General features: G+C 37.7%; 1 protein-coding gene and 1 long non-coding RNA gene across 2 annotated transcripts; both read left to right on the top strand.

The window, feature by feature from the left end:
• Nucleotides 1–10720: 10720 nt before the first annotated feature.
• Nucleotides 10721–12330, top strand: LOC6542935. The gene is made up of 5 exons (XM_001968975.3): nucleotides 10721–10808; nucleotides 10860–10964; nucleotides 11013–11411; nucleotides 11619–11950; nucleotides 12011–12330. The coding sequence occupies exons 1-5, from the start codon at nucleotides 10774–10776 to the stop codon at nucleotides 12262–12264; spliced, it is 1125 nt and encodes a 374-aa protein (XP_001969011.2). The 5' UTR covers nucleotides 10721–10773; the 3' UTR covers nucleotides 12265–12330.
• An 838-nt stretch (nucleotides 12331–13168) lies between these two features.
• Nucleotides 13169–13590, top strand: LOC113564110. The gene is made up of 3 exons (XR_003407797.1): nucleotides 13169–13280; nucleotides 13339–13407; nucleotides 13474–13590. It is a non-coding gene; the product is annotated as an uncharacterized LOC113564110 (long non-coding RNA).
• The last annotated feature ends 4405 nt before the right edge of the window (nucleotides 13591–17995 follow it).

A 17995-nucleotide genomic window follows, 5' to 3' on the forward strand; every position in this document is an offset into this window, starting at 1 on the left:
AAAAAAAGACGCTGGAAGGAGCAAGCCAGGGCAAAACTGCAACTGCTGTCAAGTTTAGAGCCTGGCAGACGTCGCAAAAGAAATTATAAAATGAAAACAAAGTGCAAATATTTTTCTAATGTCTGACAGCAGCTGTTAAATGCTACGGAAAATCCCGACACAGAAAAGCAGCAAAGGAGAAGAGTGCTGGTCAGAACAAGCAAAAAAGAGCTTCGAAGAGGGACCAGCGCACTAATGAACTATGAAAATAGCAGACAACAAAAAAACAAAGCGGAAGTAGCGAAAAGTCGTATCCACGAGAAGGCATCTTAGAGTGCACAGTGGCGCAGAAGTCCCAAAAATAAAGATTTAGTATAATTTGATATTTCTTTTCTTACATTCTCTGCCAAAAATTGATATCTTTAATGATTAAATATCTTAAATATGATTAAAACATTATCCAAAACTACTTCGTACAACTACTACGTCTTGCAACACTATGGGAACAGTTTATTCAATGGAGCGGACTCTAAAGATCGAATAGAATTCATAAGTTAATTCGTTTACCTGTTGTTTACTATTACTGCACTATTACTATTATTACTATTACTTACTTACTTTTCTTATTATATACCGAACAGGCACCATATTCCGAAATCCATACTTTAGTATTATCCTTTCTTTCTTGCACAGCAAGTCCACAGTGCTGCATAATTAATTAGAAAACAAAAGCAGCTCACCGGAGAAAACAAAGAGAGAGCAACAAGCAATCACTTTCGGAATGGAAAAAATAGAGCAATAGCCAAGTGCGGACTTGTAGAATCCACTCAGTGCAGTCGCAACCGGAGGAAGCGGAAGTGGGCGGAGCGGTCGAAAGTGGAAGTGGGGTGGAGCCGCTGCTCGCCACAAGATGGCGCTGTGCACTTACTTTTCTGCAGCTTGACAGCGCTCGAAATGAGACAAGTGGCAACAGCACGCGCTGCGAAAACGAGCAAAAAACTCAGACAATGGGGTAGCGGTGGGTGGTCCATCGTGAAAATGCTAATGCTAGGGAAGCAGAGGGATGCCACGGGACGCCAGAAGGTCGAACATAAGGTCGGCGGTGGGGCGAAATCGAGTAAAATGCAATCGGTTTGTTGCCAGGGCAACTCAATGCGTTCAACTCGGTTTTGCTCTATTTGGTAATTTATGTGGCGACATTTTCGCCACCCAGAAAACCCACCAGGATTCCCGTTTGTTGTTGTTGTGGCTGATGTTGTTATTGTTGCAAAGTCAACCGCAAGGAACAAACCGAAAGCTGACGGGCAGCATTTTTGTGACAAGCGCACAAGTTTCACGCTTCAACGTGCAACCGAATGGCAAATGTGGAGGGGCGCAAGGATATAGCCAACGGATGCCTGACCTGTTCCCCAGTGGCAAGTGAGTTAGAAAATTAAAAGCACAATATGTTGGGGCTTGTTTGCTGCTATTTTATATCCTTTCTAGCACGCTTTCATTGACATATTGACAAGCATTTGGAAAAGGGCGTCAGTTTTGAGAACTTGGAAATAAAAGGTAGCATTCAAATTCCATATATACAATTATAAAATGATGGTATGCATGCAAAACAAACACGTGTTAGTCAAAGGAAACCTTTTTACCGTAGAAAATAGTTACTCATTACTCGAGGAGTAAAAGGGTATACTGGATCGTTAAAAGGTATGTAACAGGCAGAAGGAAGCGTTTCCGAAGTCTTGATCAGGATCAATAGCCGATTCGAACTGGCCATGTCTAATGTCCCAAGGCTGAAGTTCGAAACTCCATAACTCAACTTATCTTAATCGGATTTTGAAGTGGCATACCTCTAAATGTTTCTGGCGCAATTCTCTAAAGATGTGCATTTAAATTTAAAAATTCATTTTTTTTTTAATTTTTTTGTAATTTTTTTGATGTAGAAATTCAAAATAGTTAAGAAATGTCCTAAGGCTGAAGTTCTAAACTCCATAACTCAACTTATCTTAATCGGATTTTGAAGTGGCATACCTCTAAATGTTTCTGGCGCAATTATCTAAAGATCTGCATTTAAATTTAAAAATTCATTTTTTTTTTTAATTTTTTGTAATTTTTTTGATGTAGAAATTCAAAATAGTTAAGAAATGTCCTAAGGCTGAAGTTCTAAACTCCATAACTCAACTTATCTTAATCGGATTTTGAAGTGGCATACCTCTAAATGTTTCTGGCGCAATTATCTAAAGATCTGCATTTAAATTTAAAAATTCATTTTTTTTTTAATTTTTTGTAATTTTTTTGATGTAGAAATTCAAAATAGTTAAGAAATGTCCTAAGGCTGAAGTTCTAAACTCCATAACTCAACTTATCTTAATCGTATTTTGAAGTGGCATACATCTAAATGTTTCTGGCGCAATTCTCTAAAGATCTGCATTTAAATTTAAAAATTAATTTTTTTTTAATTTTTTGCAATTTTTTTGATGTTATGATGATGTACAAATTCAAAAAAATTAAAAAATGTCCTAAGGCTGAAGTTCTGAACTCCATAACTCAACTTATCTTAATCGGATTTTGAAGTGGCATACCTCTAAATGTTTCTGGCGCAATTCTCTAAAGATCTGCATTTAAATTTAAAAATTCATTTTTTTTTTAATTTTTTGTAATTTTTTTGATGTAGAAATTCAAAAAAATTAAAAAATGTCCTAAGGCTGAAGTTCTGAACTCCATAACTCAACTTATCTTAATCGGATTTTGAAGTGGCATACCTCTAAATGTTTCTGGCGCAATTCTCTAAAGATCAGCATTTAAATTTAAAAATTCATTTTTTTTTTAATTTTTTGTAATTTTTTTGATGTTATATGTTGTAGAAATTCAAAAAAATTAAAAAATGTCCCAAGGCTGAAGTTCTTAGCTTCATAACTCAACTTATCTTAATCGGATTTTGAAGTGGCATACCTCTAAATGTTTCTGGCGAAATTCTCTAAAGATCTGCATTTAAATTTAAAAATTCATTTTTTTTTTAATTTTTTGTAATTTTTTTGATGTTATATGTTGTAGAAATTCAAAAATATTAAGAAATGTCCCAAGGCTGAAGTTCTAAACTCCATAACTCAACTTATCTTAATCAGATTTTGAAATGGCATACCTCTAAATGTTTCTGGCGCAATTATCTAAAGATCTGCATTTAAATTTAAAAATTCATTTTTTTTTTAATTTTTTGTAATTTTTTTGATGTTATGATGTAAAAATTCAAAAAAATGAAAAAATGTCCCAAGGCTGAAGTTCTAAGCTTCATAACTCAACTTATCTTAATCGGATTTTGAAGTGGCATACATCTAAATGTTTCTGGCGCAATTCTCTAAAGATCTGCATTTAAATTTAAAAATTCATTTTTTTTTGTATTTTTTGTAATTTTTTTGATGTACAAATTCAAAAAATATTAAAAAATGTCCTAAGGCTGAAGTTCTAAACTCCATAACTCAACTTATCTTAATCGGATTTTGAAGTGGCATACCTCTAAATGTTTCTGGCGCAATTCTCTAAAGATCTGCATTTAAATTTAAAAATTCATTTTTTTTTAAATTTTTTGTAATTTTTTTGATGTAGAAATTCAAAATAGTTAAGAAATGTCCTAAGGCTGAAGTTCTAAACTCCATAACTCAACTTATCTTAATCGTATTTTGAAGTGGCATACATCTAAATGTTTCTGGCGCAATTCTCTAAAGATCTGCATTTAAATTTAAAAATTAATTTTTTTTTAATTTTTTGCAATTTTTTTGATGTTATGATGATGTACAAATTCAAAAAAATTAAAAAATGTCCTAAGGCTGAAGTTCTGAACTCCATAACTCAACTTATCTTAATCGGATTTTGAAGTGGCATACCTCTAAATGTTTCTGGCGCAATTCTCTAAAGATCTGCATTCAAATTTAAAAATTCATTTTATTTTTTATTTTTTGTAATTTTTTTGATGTACAAATTCAAAAAAATTAAAAAATGTCCTAAGGCTGAAGTTCTAAGCTTCATAACTCAACTTATCTTAATCGGATTTTGAAGTGGCATACATCTAAATGTTTCTGGCGCAATTCTCTAAAGATCTGCATTTAAATTTAAAAATTCATTTTTTTTTGTATTTTTTGTAATTTTTTTGATGTACAAATTCAAAAAATATTAAAAAATGTCCTAAGGCTGAAGTTCTAAACTCCATAACTCAACTTATCTTAATCGGATTTTGAAGTGGCATACCTCTAAATGTTTCTGGCGCAATTCTCTAAAGATCTGCATTTAAATTTAAAAATTCATTTTTTTTTAAATTTTTTGTAATTTTTTTGATGTAGAAATTCAAAAAAATTAAAAAAAGTCCTAAGGCTGAAGTTCTAAACTCCATAACTCAACTTATCTTAATCGGATTTTGAAGTGGCATACCTCTAAATGTTTCTGGCGAAATTCTCTAAAGATCTGCATTTAAATTTAAAAATTAATTTTTTTAAAATTTTTTGATTTTTTTTTGATGTAGAAATTCAAAAAAATTAAAAAATGTCCTAAGGCTGAAATTCTAAACTCCATAACTCAACTTATCTTAATCGGATTTTGAAGTGGCATACCTCTAAATGTTTCTGGCGCAATTCTCTAAAGATCTGCATTTAAATTTAAAAATCCATTTTTTTTTAATTTTTTTCTAATTTTTTTGATGTAGAAATTCAAAAAAATTAAAAAATGTCCTAAGGCTGAAGTTCTAAACTCCATAACTCAACTTATCCTTATCGGATTTTGAAGTGGCATACCTCTAAATGTTTCTGGCGCAATTCTCTAAAAATCTGCAGCTAAACCATACTTTTGCTTCAGGTGCATTGAATTTTGAATTTTCTGAATTTTGGGCACACACAGTTGATATTCTACTCATCGCTCGTACGAGCTGCCCACGCACAGTGATTTATTCCCAGAGCTCATCGTAATTTAAAGCGTTTAAAGGTGTAAGCGCGTTGTACTTATTTTTGTCATACTTTTCCTGCTACCTGATGTGAAAAACTGTTCCTGCTGGCGACATTTCCTTCAAGTTTTCGGGTCTCGCCGCCCGATGGCGGCGGCTGTTGTTATTATTATTCAGTTACTCTGTTTATACAGGCAAGATATTCATACATTCATGAATATATATAAAGAACGTATCTTCCTTTTGGCGCTGCCCAAACACACAGGGCGAGAATTTGCATAAGCACCAGCATACAACAATAACAAGATGTGTCTGTGGGTTGGCCAAGGAAAACCGGGAAAGGCGGGAAAAGCATCCGCAGATAGCGCGAGATGCGGCTTGGCTTACTTTTGAATTTGTACTATGTGCAATATACACTGTGCATGTGGTAGCACAGAAAAAATTAATTTTTTTATTCTGAAGCTGTGGAAACCAAAAGAGCTTTCATTGGATCAACGTTAACTGTTGACAATTTCCACTGAAATCTTACCTTGTACTATTTATAAACATTTTTAGCCACATCGTATATTTAAAAACTCTTTTCAGTGCATATAAGTCCGTGTTTCCTTCGCCACCGCTGCTTCGACATCGGCTGTACGTCCATATGTATGGGGACTTATCTTGCCACAGTCCTCGGAGTCGTATGCATGTTTATAAAATTGTCTAAGTTTCCACAAGTTGATTTAAACTTTCTTCGCTTGCCTCGAGCTTTCGGGTATGTATGTTGGCATTTTTTCAGAAATAAAAAAATCCTTGCCTTTGTTAGTTAGATGCCCGGTGGTGCCGCTCAGGACTCTAATGCAAGTATCTCTTCTGGGTCCTCTGCTGGTTTTCCTGTTTTTCCGACCCACCTCGCGTATACGTTATATTTGTGCAAAACCAGTTGGTTGCACACAAGCAGCAACAAAGCGGAAGTATCGTACATTGTATTGTTGTTATTTCTCCGGTATCCCTTTCATTGTAGAAAATGCTGAAAATGCACTCAGCTATTGAAATCTGAACCGCAGTTACAGCCCACAATATTCGGGCATTTGTCCTTTTTTTTGGGTTATATATTGAAACTCTTTACTTGCTTGCTGGATATAGGGAAAGACAGCAGTCAGGTGCACGTAGTGGGTCAAAAAAAGAGGTATGTGAATTAATTCTGAGGAAGATTCTTTCAAAACATTGAACTTGTGATACAAAAAAAAAAAGGGTAACGTTAAACCTGCGTAATGATGTATGAATTCACCTTAAACCGCATAGAAAACTAATTGGTTCAACTTGAAATAACACATCCGACAAAAATGGTTGACCGAATTAATTAGATTTGGTTTAACATAAACAGTTAGTGCCTCGAACAAACAATTTACAATTAAGCTGTGAAGGATTATTTTAAATTTAATGTTTAATTTAATTTTAATAAAATGGGAAAACAAGTGTTTTATATTTGCAGCAATTAATTTGTTTTGGTTTATATTTAGAAATTTTTTTGTTTGCCTTGCAAAATATATTTACTTATTTTCTTCTGGACCAGATTTGAATTTAGTTTCTAAAACTTTGAAGATTGCTAAAAAGAATAGTTACTACACATAGAGACATTACAATTCATTTTATGACTTTGTTTATTTATGAGAAGAAGTTAGTACGTATAATTTTCTTCGAATTAGATATATTTTATGTAAGGCAGTGCGTTCACGCATAGCTCGCATACTTCCTATATGCCATACTCTTAGCCTGGTTGCAAGCCACTTGGCCCACTTACACACTTGTTTCGACGTGATCAAACTAATCTTCTTTCAAACATCTGTTTATAATTTCAGCCGAGAACGTAGAGCATCTGGGCCTATTTGCCATTGCACTTGACTGAGCTTTGGCCCGGCGGCGCTCACATTCGCACTGTCACCCACTCAGATGAGAAGCGTTTTAACCAGCTAACCACTTCACTCGAGTGTTTGCTCACTTTGCGGGCTGTCTCACCGAGAACCTTTCTCCTGCTTTCTCCTGCTTTCACCCACTTTCGGCTTGCTGTTACCGCTTCGGTTTGTGGCTACTGCTCTTTTTTTCGCATATGTTTTGACACGCCCTCTTTTTGCGCCCTGATGTTTTTGCTCCCCAACGATTTTCTTCGCTTTTCTTTGTTTTTTGTTTACGACCGCCAGCTTCCCTGGTATTTCCATTGTCTGTCGACTTTCACTCAGTTTATTTGTACTCATGCATCATAAGGGTTTAATGGATTTTCCGTTGGCCTAGCAGCCCCTAGGTCTCGTTCCCGTTTGCTTTGCATCACTTACCCACTTTTCACACGCCCCTAAAAGCAAATAGCGTGTGGACCTACGCAATGATTATCATATTACGGCCATTGTGTCTGGGACCACACCTCACTTTCCATCCATTCCGCACTTACCACTTGGCTTTATGACTTTATTTTCGCCTCCCTTCTCGGCGGCAGTTAATACATTTTTATAGACTTGCCAAACTACTTAACAACCCCACTTTCGGCTTATTTTCCTTCTTCTGGGCTGTCTCTCTATTAGCTTTTCGCGTGCTTTGTCATTGCCGTTAATAGACTTACTTCCTTCGTGCCCCAGTTTCCGAGCCAAAGTAGCAACAGACCATTAAAGCCAACTGCCCACCTGACCATCTGAGACTGACCGCCTGGTCATAAAAAAATTGGTCAACGCGGCTTATTGTTTATATGCCAGCTTTGGATTTTAACAATCCAAGCGTTGAACTATTTAGGAGCTATAATTTAATGCCTGGATTCGTGCCGATTCTTTTCGTGAAGTATAAAGTTGTGCTGTAATTATCTGAAATCCTAAAGAATAGTATGCACCCTATTAATATAAAAATGGTAAGGAGCAGAGGGAACACAAATAAATTAATTCTATAGCCACCATCTAGTGCACTCAGCTCCAGTTTTGGCCAACGGCTTCCGGCACACTCTTTGCTCAGAAATTCTGTTTACAAATGCCAACATTTTTGCAGACTTCAGCAGCAGCTGTAGTAGTCAGATCGAGAAGAACAAAAATATGAACACGACTACTGGTTGCTTTCGGTGGCCCATGTACTTGGCTTGTCGTAGTCTGAATCTGTCCTCAACACACATCAATGCTATTATTAACACCGTATACACGAGCACGGATTCTGAATGATGCCTTCAAGCTCCGAGGCCAAAAACCCAAAACATGTGTCGTTGTCCTTGTTGCGTATATGTATATGTATAAGTGGCTCTATGTGCGAGCCTGTTTATGAACCACTGTACTCGGCCATACCACATACACAAGTATATTCACATACACACAGCTAGCTGGCACAGGAATACATACGCATGTAAACTGCTTTTGGCGTGCATTAAGTGGTCTTAACTTCCAAAGCAAGGACATTCTGTTTGGGTTCAAGGAATATTTTTCTCTCATTTTGCAGTCAAAAATACCATGTTGGTTGAGCGACCATATAATGTCAAACTCATGTTTCTGAAGGAATGAGCGCCAAATAAAATTATAACAGAAGCTCTAATTTATTCTTCGTACATTTTTACTCACTATCTGATTAAAGATGTTAAGTGCCGCACATGATTTTTATTTCTTTCAACCTATCCTACCTGTGTATTGATTAAATTTGTTTCCCCTTGCAACTTTATGCTCGCCCCATGTACAAAACACGTAATCCTACCTATTTGGGTTGTCTGGGCCAACTTCAAATTTACAACTGGCAATTTGAAAGTCAGAACCCGTCTGACCCTTTTTTCTTTTGGCTCATCAATGAACCAATAAAGTATGCTACCAAAAAAGGGCCGGCAATTGATGTTTTATTTCCTCGTTACATGTGTGGGCCATACAAATGCAGTCAGGAAAATGTTTACCTCTACATTTGCCATCCTTGTTTGTTCTGCAAAATCAGGTTAACGAAGAGTCTTCATCTGGCCAATTTAAGTGCGTGCGGAATCTTCTCCGATGAGAAGCAGGTTGCAGTATTCGACAGATACAATTAGCACTGCGAGTCTAGAACTAGTGCGGCATTCGACGAATTTTAGGAACGCCAGGGCCCAGATGATAAAGATGGAACTGGAGCATTCTGATAAATTGAAATTTGAGCTGAATCGTAGTGCTGTTCGTTAGTTTGGTGCAGCACTTTAGCCCTGATCCAGCCACTTCAAAGTTTGCGTTGTCGCCAAGTTCGGAGAGTAATGAAAGTTACGTGCCTCCTTCTCTGACGGGGTAGCACTTCTACGAAGGAAGAAAAGACGCCAGAACTACAGGACAAAGGACGAGGACGTGACGGCGTCAAGTCGCAAGGCGGTTGCATTCAAATTAAATAGCATTTTGATGAATATTGATTGATTGCCTTTGCCTTGGGACAAATTAGAATCGCAAACCAGCAAAGTTTGTTTCTTGTGCGCCACAGGCGAGTTAGCCAAGTTTAGCCTTGAGTTTAGCAAGGCAGCGCGTATTCGATTTCGAATTATTTTCCTTTTCGTTCAACAAGGTCAAAACCAATATGAAAATATTGAGACATTCTTAGATTACACATGCATAGATAGCATCAGCTAACAAATGATTTCTATTGGATTAGAAGAACTGGATATTGCAGCAAACTTTGGTGCAGTTACAAGTGTGCAAACGATCTTAAAAATCAAAACAATATATACATATACATTTTTCGCTCTTTTAAAGCATTATTGCTTACAAAATTTCCGGCATAAATTTATTTCCGTGGGTGTCGCTGTGCCCTTGTTAAATATAAAAGGATTTTCTGGCGCTAGCTGCCGAGCCAACGTTAAACCATTTTCGTAATGGAGGCTACAAAGTATGGAAGTCTTCGCAGACGACAGAGGACCCACAAGGCAAGGCAATGTCCTCCGGATGAAACACAATGCAAGCGGCAACCGGAAATGAGTAAACAAGCGTCAAATAGTGAAAACAGCGGACCCAAGTACAATGCAATACCCAGTAGTCCTGGTCCCATCAACATCCACTCCTCGAGTCCTTTTTCGTGCCTCGGTAAGAGAGAACAAATAAATGAAACATTAAACAAGACAAGAAGCGGCACGAAAGGAGAATAAGTAGTGCTGGAGGGGAACGCGCGCCGCACAAGGACGAAAAATGGGTACCGAAGACAACAACGGGATATCCTGGAACTTTATAAGGAGCTCCCCAGAAAAGGACAGCAACAATAACGGCAACGGCAACGGCAACGGCAAGGACAACGAAGTTTATTTTAACTTTTGATTTCCGCCTTTTTCGGCGCAGCTCTCGAGTGCATTGGCAAATGATTGCATTGAGTGGCAAAGTTGCACTTTCAAGAGAATATCGAGTAAGTCGGTTCGGCATTAAAAATGAATTAAACTGACAATATTCTTTTGTGTTGACGCAACGGCAAAGAAAACAGAGTAAGGCACAACGATTTATTTTGCACCTGACACAGAAACGCGACGTTCCACCTGATACATACCTTTCAGCGTGTCTAGTGTACCTTTTGCTGTGCTTCTAAGGGGTATTCATCATACATGCTGACGTTTTCTGCTGTCAAACAGTGACTGGCTGAAAGTCTCCAAATTTTAAACACCGATTAAATAGAGAAAATGCCACAAAGTCCAATCCAATCAAATTAAACTTTTGCAGAGTGGCTATCACACCCCACTTCATTGGGCTAAAAACAAATGTTCCTGAATTTTCTGTTACATTTTGTTTAACACAAATGTTCAACTAACTTTTAACCAATAAGCCTTGACTTGATTGTCCACAAGTCTTTATACCTTTGGACATGAATTTGATTCTTAGTAATATTCAAACAGAGCCTCACACATCTTAGTCAAACCACTGTCTCTGGAAAAGCCTTTCATATTTTATACTAAAATGCCAAAGCTCTCAAGGCAGGACTCCATCTCGATGTAAGAATAGGTAGACCAAGCGAACTTAATTGTAGTATTTTTTATTTGAAGAAACTTAAGTAACTCATCAGTTACTTTTGAAGACGACCAATTCGAAAATCCAGACGAAGCGTTTCTGCATAAGGGATTCTTTAGTTTATCCTCCAACTTATCTAGGTAAGTTATTGACGTATTAGTAAACCCCCTAAAAAGATGTTTCAATAGAGTACAGAGTGTTATGTTGGACTACAAGCAGTTCAAGGCGGCTCGCACAATTCAGCGTTATTTTCTCGGATGGATAGTTCGCGAGCATTTGAGAAAACTGAAGCTGGCTGCAATAGTTATTCAAAAATGGTGGCGCCGATTCGCGGCTCAGAGAAATTTACTTTATGTTGCCGAAAGGGCCTTGCAATCGGCTACTTTGGCCCATTACGAGAGGTCTGCCACCGTGATTCAGACCCTCTATCGCGGCTGGTGGTCTCGGAAACATATCTTTGACCTTACCATGCTCAAGAGCGTGCAGAATGCGTTGGCAACGGACCTCATTCACACTTTGGTTAAGTACTTGCACTCGACCAAGAATTCTGAATTGCTGCCTGGCGTTTACACTGTTCGAGACTCGGGGTAAGTGAATGGTCATTCGGTTTCATAGGTCTGAAGATACGCGGATCCCAATACTTATTTATTTCACAGTGATCAGTCATAGTTTTATTCTAAGGGGAATGTATTCTGACTTAATAAGTGCGCATTCTTTTCTTAGTTTTGGATTAATTGCTTGCACTTCAGTTAAATGCAAATCATATAATATTCTGATCCCACACACTTATCTAGCACGTGCCTGGAAACATTGGAGGAGCTGATGGCAACATTTGGCTTTCGATATTATAATACTCAAGCTTGCTACAAAATGTCCAAAACATTGTCGATGTTGGCAGACGGCAGAAAAGCGTTTGCGGCCACATTACATTTCACGGATGTACCATATCCCGGCTTCAATGATCGCGGATTTTGTGGCCCTCGACAGCTTTCTACCATGACCTTTAATATAACAGAGCCAAAACATTTTGAATTCATTCACTCGTTCCTGTCCGGTCGTAGAAAAATTGGCATGTCAATAACGGCTAAGTTCGAGCAAAAAATGGCCAACCATGCGGAAGAAAATCGTGAGTTCGTGTTGCAATTTGAACATGGGTTTTTAACTTATCGTTTATTTTAATATACAGGTTTAAATATGTTCATAAATAGGGACAACAAGAAAAAAAGTTTCATCAAACGGATTTATCTTGACATGAAAAACTGGCATTATTCAAATGGGGATCCAATTCTTCCCATCAAGTTGTTCAAAAGTACTGAGATGCCCGTGGTTCTGGAAGGTGCCCAGAAAACTCTGGAATCAATTTTCGGTGAACTGAAGCCATGTGTTTGTCCAACGAGCAAGGACTTAGCTTACCTTATAAATTCTCTTAATGGTTTCTAAGAAGTTTATAATCTTTGCATTTGTATCTTTGTAAACCTTACGAATATCCCATAATATTGAATTTTAAAATCGTAAATGTGTTTCTTTTTGTCTTATCAATTATCGCCCAAACTTTGGAGGTCTTTTAATTTTTTTCATATACCATTATTTTCATAGAAATATGAATGCTGGAAAATGTTAAATTTTCTTGAAAGACTAGCGCATTCTCTTGTTTTAAATTATACTCAAGCCTTGTAGATCTGACTTAACTCGTCGACCTTCTCCTTTTTGTTTATTCCGCACACATAAGCATAAGTTCAATATTGGCAGCAAATTAAATTTAATGATGTTTGCTGCTTGCAGCCAAAGAAAACCGTAGCAAAAAGCCAAGCAAAAATTGCGAACTGTGGTAAATATTTGCCAACCGATTCTAATGAACTTAAGCATACAAATAGGGAACAAGAGTGGAGTGCCGAATTTGGTGCAGAATAAATTTCACCCAAAGATTTTCAGGGGTTCTGTGGTGCTTGCTTTCGTTAAAGAGCATTCCATTCTCGCCTCAGAGGAAAAAATACATTAGAAATAAAGGAAAAATAGCTAAAGAGCTTACACAAGAAATGGCCTTTCTATTAATTTTACACATTTACTCGTATTGTGGTATTAAGTAGCGCGTGGGTTGGCCATTGTGAAGCCACAAGTCAGAAGTTATTTGATACATTTCATGTTCTAGACTCTTTTGAAAAAAATATAATCACATATGCTGAGACTTTTTCCGTCAATCCAATTTTGTACCTAACTGAGAACGGGATAATATAATTCAGTTGATTTCTGGAGCTCAAGCAAGCAACGCCTCCAGGAATAAACTCCAAATTCTAAGTGATTTTCGGTTGACTCACAAAATTTAACATTTTTCGGCTAGTTTTAAGAAAAAAGTTTCTTTTTTTATATTGTTCCTAAGCATAAAGTGAAATTCTTCGAGCATTGTTTTGAAGTACTCGGCTCTTTTCCCGACTCTCTTACACGACCTTCCATCACAGGTTAGTATTTGTTAATTCGTTTAAATTAATCCTGCCTTACAGCAGTAATTTTATGCAGATTTTTACACTCTTACATGATTTTATATTAATACTCCCTGGATGAGCTTAACACGGCTCTATAATAATGGTGAGCTCACTTTACGCATACGCTAACAGCAAATTAGAATTAACTCCTCCCCCATGGAAAGCATAGTAACACTATCCTTGAACTCTGTGGAAAGCATCATAAACACTGTACTCAACTAGACACCAATACCACATCGAATATCAGTGTTCTTCTTCGCAGACATGGTGGTCATGCTTGGGTCATGGTCAGGGGTTAGTATATGTTATATCGTTTAAATTAAAATAATTTTTTGCAACCGTTTACAGTCTTACATGAATATATATTTAAACTTCCTGGATGAGCTAATACGAGAAAATACTATCCTCCCTGGGACCTTCCTAATCTCCGTACTCAATACACTAATATCGGATACCGAACGTATAAACTAAATCCTTAAAAAAATAAATGTACACTTCAAAATGAAACCGCTGAATAAAGAATGGTAATAGTTAATTAGGCCAAAATTGGGTCAGAAAAACAACGGAGATAGAACTAAAAATACTAGTCATGGGCAGGGAAAAGAATCGGGGAAGCCGAATTAACCCAAATATGCAAATAAATCTGCCAGAAAAATGGAAACAAGTCTGGCCCAAGCTGCACATTAACTTCCGCAGCTCATTAAGTCACAGTCAGCCCCTCGAGGCGGGAGGCTGGCTGGAAATACATATAAATTTATGTGACGCCAACTGGACGATAGTCGCCCAAGAACTTCGCTCCCAGCTGGAAAACAACAATGTCTGGGGGGTGGGAGGTGTTGCCAGTACGCCCTACGTATTTAGATAAATCTACAGGGGTCGAAAAAATGGCTGAAAAGATTGGAATGGAAATGTCGGCGGAAAATAAAAATATGGCGCGGGCCGCCTTTTTGCCTGAAGTTTAATTGGGTCGATTCCCTTGTTTTGCCTGTTTGTTGTTTTTGTTTGTCCAATAAGAAAATGCCTGGATTTTCAAATTTTAAATGCTTTCCCATGCGAGGGTCAAGAGCATTCCTAAGGGGCCAATGGCCAGAGCAGGCCAAACTAATTAGTGGCCATTTTGTGGGTGCTGTTTGATTAATTTTAAATGTGAACTTAATTGAAACTCGGCAAGGAAGGGGATCTCTTTAAAGATTTTAAAGCTTTACTCACTTATTTATCATTTTGAATTGCCGGCATTTCGTCGGTTTTATTCGATTTCAGTTGTCTCTGTCTATATCATTATCGCACTAATTTGAGGGGAACACACCACATGCAGATTGTACACGATTAAATTAATTTGCTGGTTTCGTTGTTGTTTTCTCCAAAAGCCCAGTAATCCGCATGAGGCTATATAATTAAATACGCGCACTGCGAAAAAACGAACAAAGAACCAACGAACCGAGCATCGGTTAGATTGTCAGCATTACTTATTATTACTAGCAAAACACTAAAGCAGATGCAACCTTTAACCTCTTTCTCTACGAATTTGCAGCCCCGTAAACGAATTTTTTGTCAGTGCAGCTGGCCGGCGTTTGCCTGAGATCCAATTCGTTGCGCGTTATCAATGAAACTGGTGATTTTTCTCGTCATCGTCGCCAGCATCGCCCCAGAAAGGAAATGCCTTCGTGGCTACTCGGGCTTTCCTATGCTCCTCTCTGTCGCTCTTTGGCAGGACCTTTTCTCTCAACTTAACGAAGGAACTCGGAGAGAGAAAGCCCCGTAATGTTTAACGGTCGGAAAGGTTTTGAATTGCTTAGTTTTTCTTTCATAAGAACAAAAATATTTAATTTTTTATAATTTTTTTAAAAATGTATGTATATATTTTTTTTATACTTGATTACAATTTTAGTTATAGAAATATGTTCGTCCGGCGAACTCGAAAAATTAACGGTGGTTTGTCCCAACACTGTTAAAATATGGGGAATTTATTTCATACACTTAGCTTGCAGTTAATAACATAAGTGAAACATAATGTTTAGATGTATATTTTTGTGATTTTAATTTCATTTATTAAAAATCTGTCTTATTTATTGTGGTTTGTAAGATGTTTACGCCAGAGTGGTGAGCTTTTGGATTTGTAAACCATTTTAGGAGTAATCTGTCTGTCCGTCATACTTTATATCATACCATATACACGTCTAGATCTCGGGAAGGATAAAATCTGGAAAGTTTCTATCGATATGCCAAAAACACGGCCACAATTTGGAAAATGTTTTGATATCATTATTTTTTCTCACACTCTTCCCAGTTGAGTAACAGGTATCTGACAGTCGAGCAATACACAATCGATGAAATTCCTAAAAAAGCAAATCATATCTTTCGTAACGCCTTCTAACATCCCTGTTCGATTTTCATTTGCAAACTTAATCGCTGGATGAGGTTTAATTAATTGACATTAATTAGGGATAATGCATTTACTGCTTAGTGCCAAGTCACGGAATTAGGGTAAGCCCCTGTAAGGGATCCCCCTTATTCGAGAATTACGGTATTACCCCACCCTGCGTTGGAGGTTCTAAGATGCTTCAATATGCTGCGCTCTCTCTATGCCACATAACCGACTGATTCCCGCCTACTTAAAGTAAGGAAAATCTTTTATGACATGTTATTAGTTGGCCCTGAGCAAAGGGAAAGCCGCGAGTTGTGCGCCGCGAAGGGATATACACGTATGTGTGTGTATGTATGTATAGAACATACATGTGTGTGTGGGTGTGGAGAAGGAGCACCGACTCAGACGGCGGCGAGCTTTAATATGCTTAATGTAATTATGAGAATCGCATAGAAGGGCACCGCATCCCTGCATACAAATGAAAGCGTAATTCGCAAAAGGATGGAGGGTGTCAGGTTGTAAAAAATGCCGGAGGACTTTCGTACCCGCGGTTGTCATAAAAACACACGCAATTTACGTATACAATACCCAGATTTTTATTTTTGCGCGAGAAAATAAAAACTGCATTTTAAGGTTGGTCAATTACAAAAATTTAAATATTGTTCTTTAATTTATGATGCACTAAGACTTTACCAGAGAAGTACCGAGCATTTCGCATTTAAAAATAGGATATCCACAATTACTTTTGTACTAACTTATCGGTCAGCGCACTAAGCTCCCTAGCATATATTTTTGGATCATTTTTTTGACAATTGCCGAAATCCATTTGTCAGTGTCCATTTTCCTATTTCTGTGCTTACTTTTCGTACTCCACCTGACGACTCAGCACCTGAACAGCACAGTAAAACAAATCGGAGATCAGGCATCCTACTTATACTTATTTACATTTACATCGCAAACATATTTATTCCTTCGCTCCTAAATTCGTAAACTGACTTTGCGGCTAATGCAAATGGCAGGCGAAGCGAAGCGTAAAATGCTTTGTAAATTATTATGCCAAGTTAAAAAAATGGTGTGGGTCCTACGACCCCATATACTCGTACATAAATATTTTTCCACAGATAAACAAAGTATTTTCGCAGCGGGACGCTGGCATGTGTCATAAATTTCAATTGACTTATGAATATGGAGGGCAATCTGTTCCCTTGGAAAGTTTTAGCGCCAACACGTGCCTAAAAGCCGATGAATACTGTTTAAATTTATTTGCCAAATTGCTTATTTTCTATGCTTTTATTGGATTAAATATATTACGTCAACTGTAAATGAAAAGTAAAGTTTATAATGAGTCTAGGCTTTAACATATATTTATTTTTCATCAATCCGTGCAACGCCCAACTTCGCCTATATATATACATATATATTAATGTCTTTGTCAAATCTCTTGCCGAAAGCAGTACACAAAGTTTCGTCCGAGTCCGATGCATCATTTTTATGTGGAAAATTTTAGAACAACCTAAGCTTTTAATGGGCCCCGCAGCTCAGTGGGGCGAAAAGTCCTCGGCCAGGACCTCCACATACTCTCGAAGGCGTTAGGACCGTGGCTGAGAGCACCCCAAAGGATATTAACAATAATCTAACCAAATTAACCCAAAGCACTAAAGTGTAAGTGACATTAAGTTAATTTTCGTGTGCGCCAGCAAAAGAATAAACGAGATGAAAAACAAAACGGAAGAGCCGAAACAAAAGAAGTGGCAAATAGGGGGGAAAACTTACGTATTATTTTTCGTATTCTGTTCTTTTTTCTCTGCTACTTTTTTGTACTTTTTTCTTTTGTCCTTGCTGCCGTTGGTTGCATCAACTGTGCAAAATTTCCCACGAGATCAATCAGCCACAGGCTGGAAAACAGGATGGCCAACAACAACAAAGATGCCTGCGATGCGGTGGACTTTGTGGGTGGGAAAAAGCAGCAGGAGCAGCAGGAGCAGCAGTTCCTGTAGCTCCTTGTTGTGGTTTTTGTTGCTATTACAGCCTCCGTTCAAGTTCTTCCTTTTGTGTAACTTTGACCTGCTCGGCTCTGGGAGCTTTTCTTTTTCCCGCTGGTTTATTGTCTGCAAGTAGTAGCAGCTTCTTCCCGAATACTCGTATATATCAGGGCTCCCTTCCTTTTTCACCTCTTGGCATTGGCCTTTGGAGTGTGCAGCTAATGAAGCGGGAGCTGATGAGCCAACTCGGGTCAGGGGCGTGCTAAGTTCAGTGCGAGGGGGTGGGCTTAGCAACTACTTTTTGAGCCATCGGTGGGCAAGGAAACTCACAGAAAAATCTGAGA

This window comes from Drosophila erecta, unplaced genomic scaffold, assembly GCF_003286155.1.
Source record: "Drosophila erecta strain 14021-0224.00,06,07 unplaced genomic scaffold, DereRS2 tig00000055-arrow-pilon, whole genome shotgun sequence".
Lineage (NCBI taxonomy): Eukaryota > Metazoa > Arthropoda > Insecta > Diptera > Drosophilidae > Drosophila > Drosophila erecta.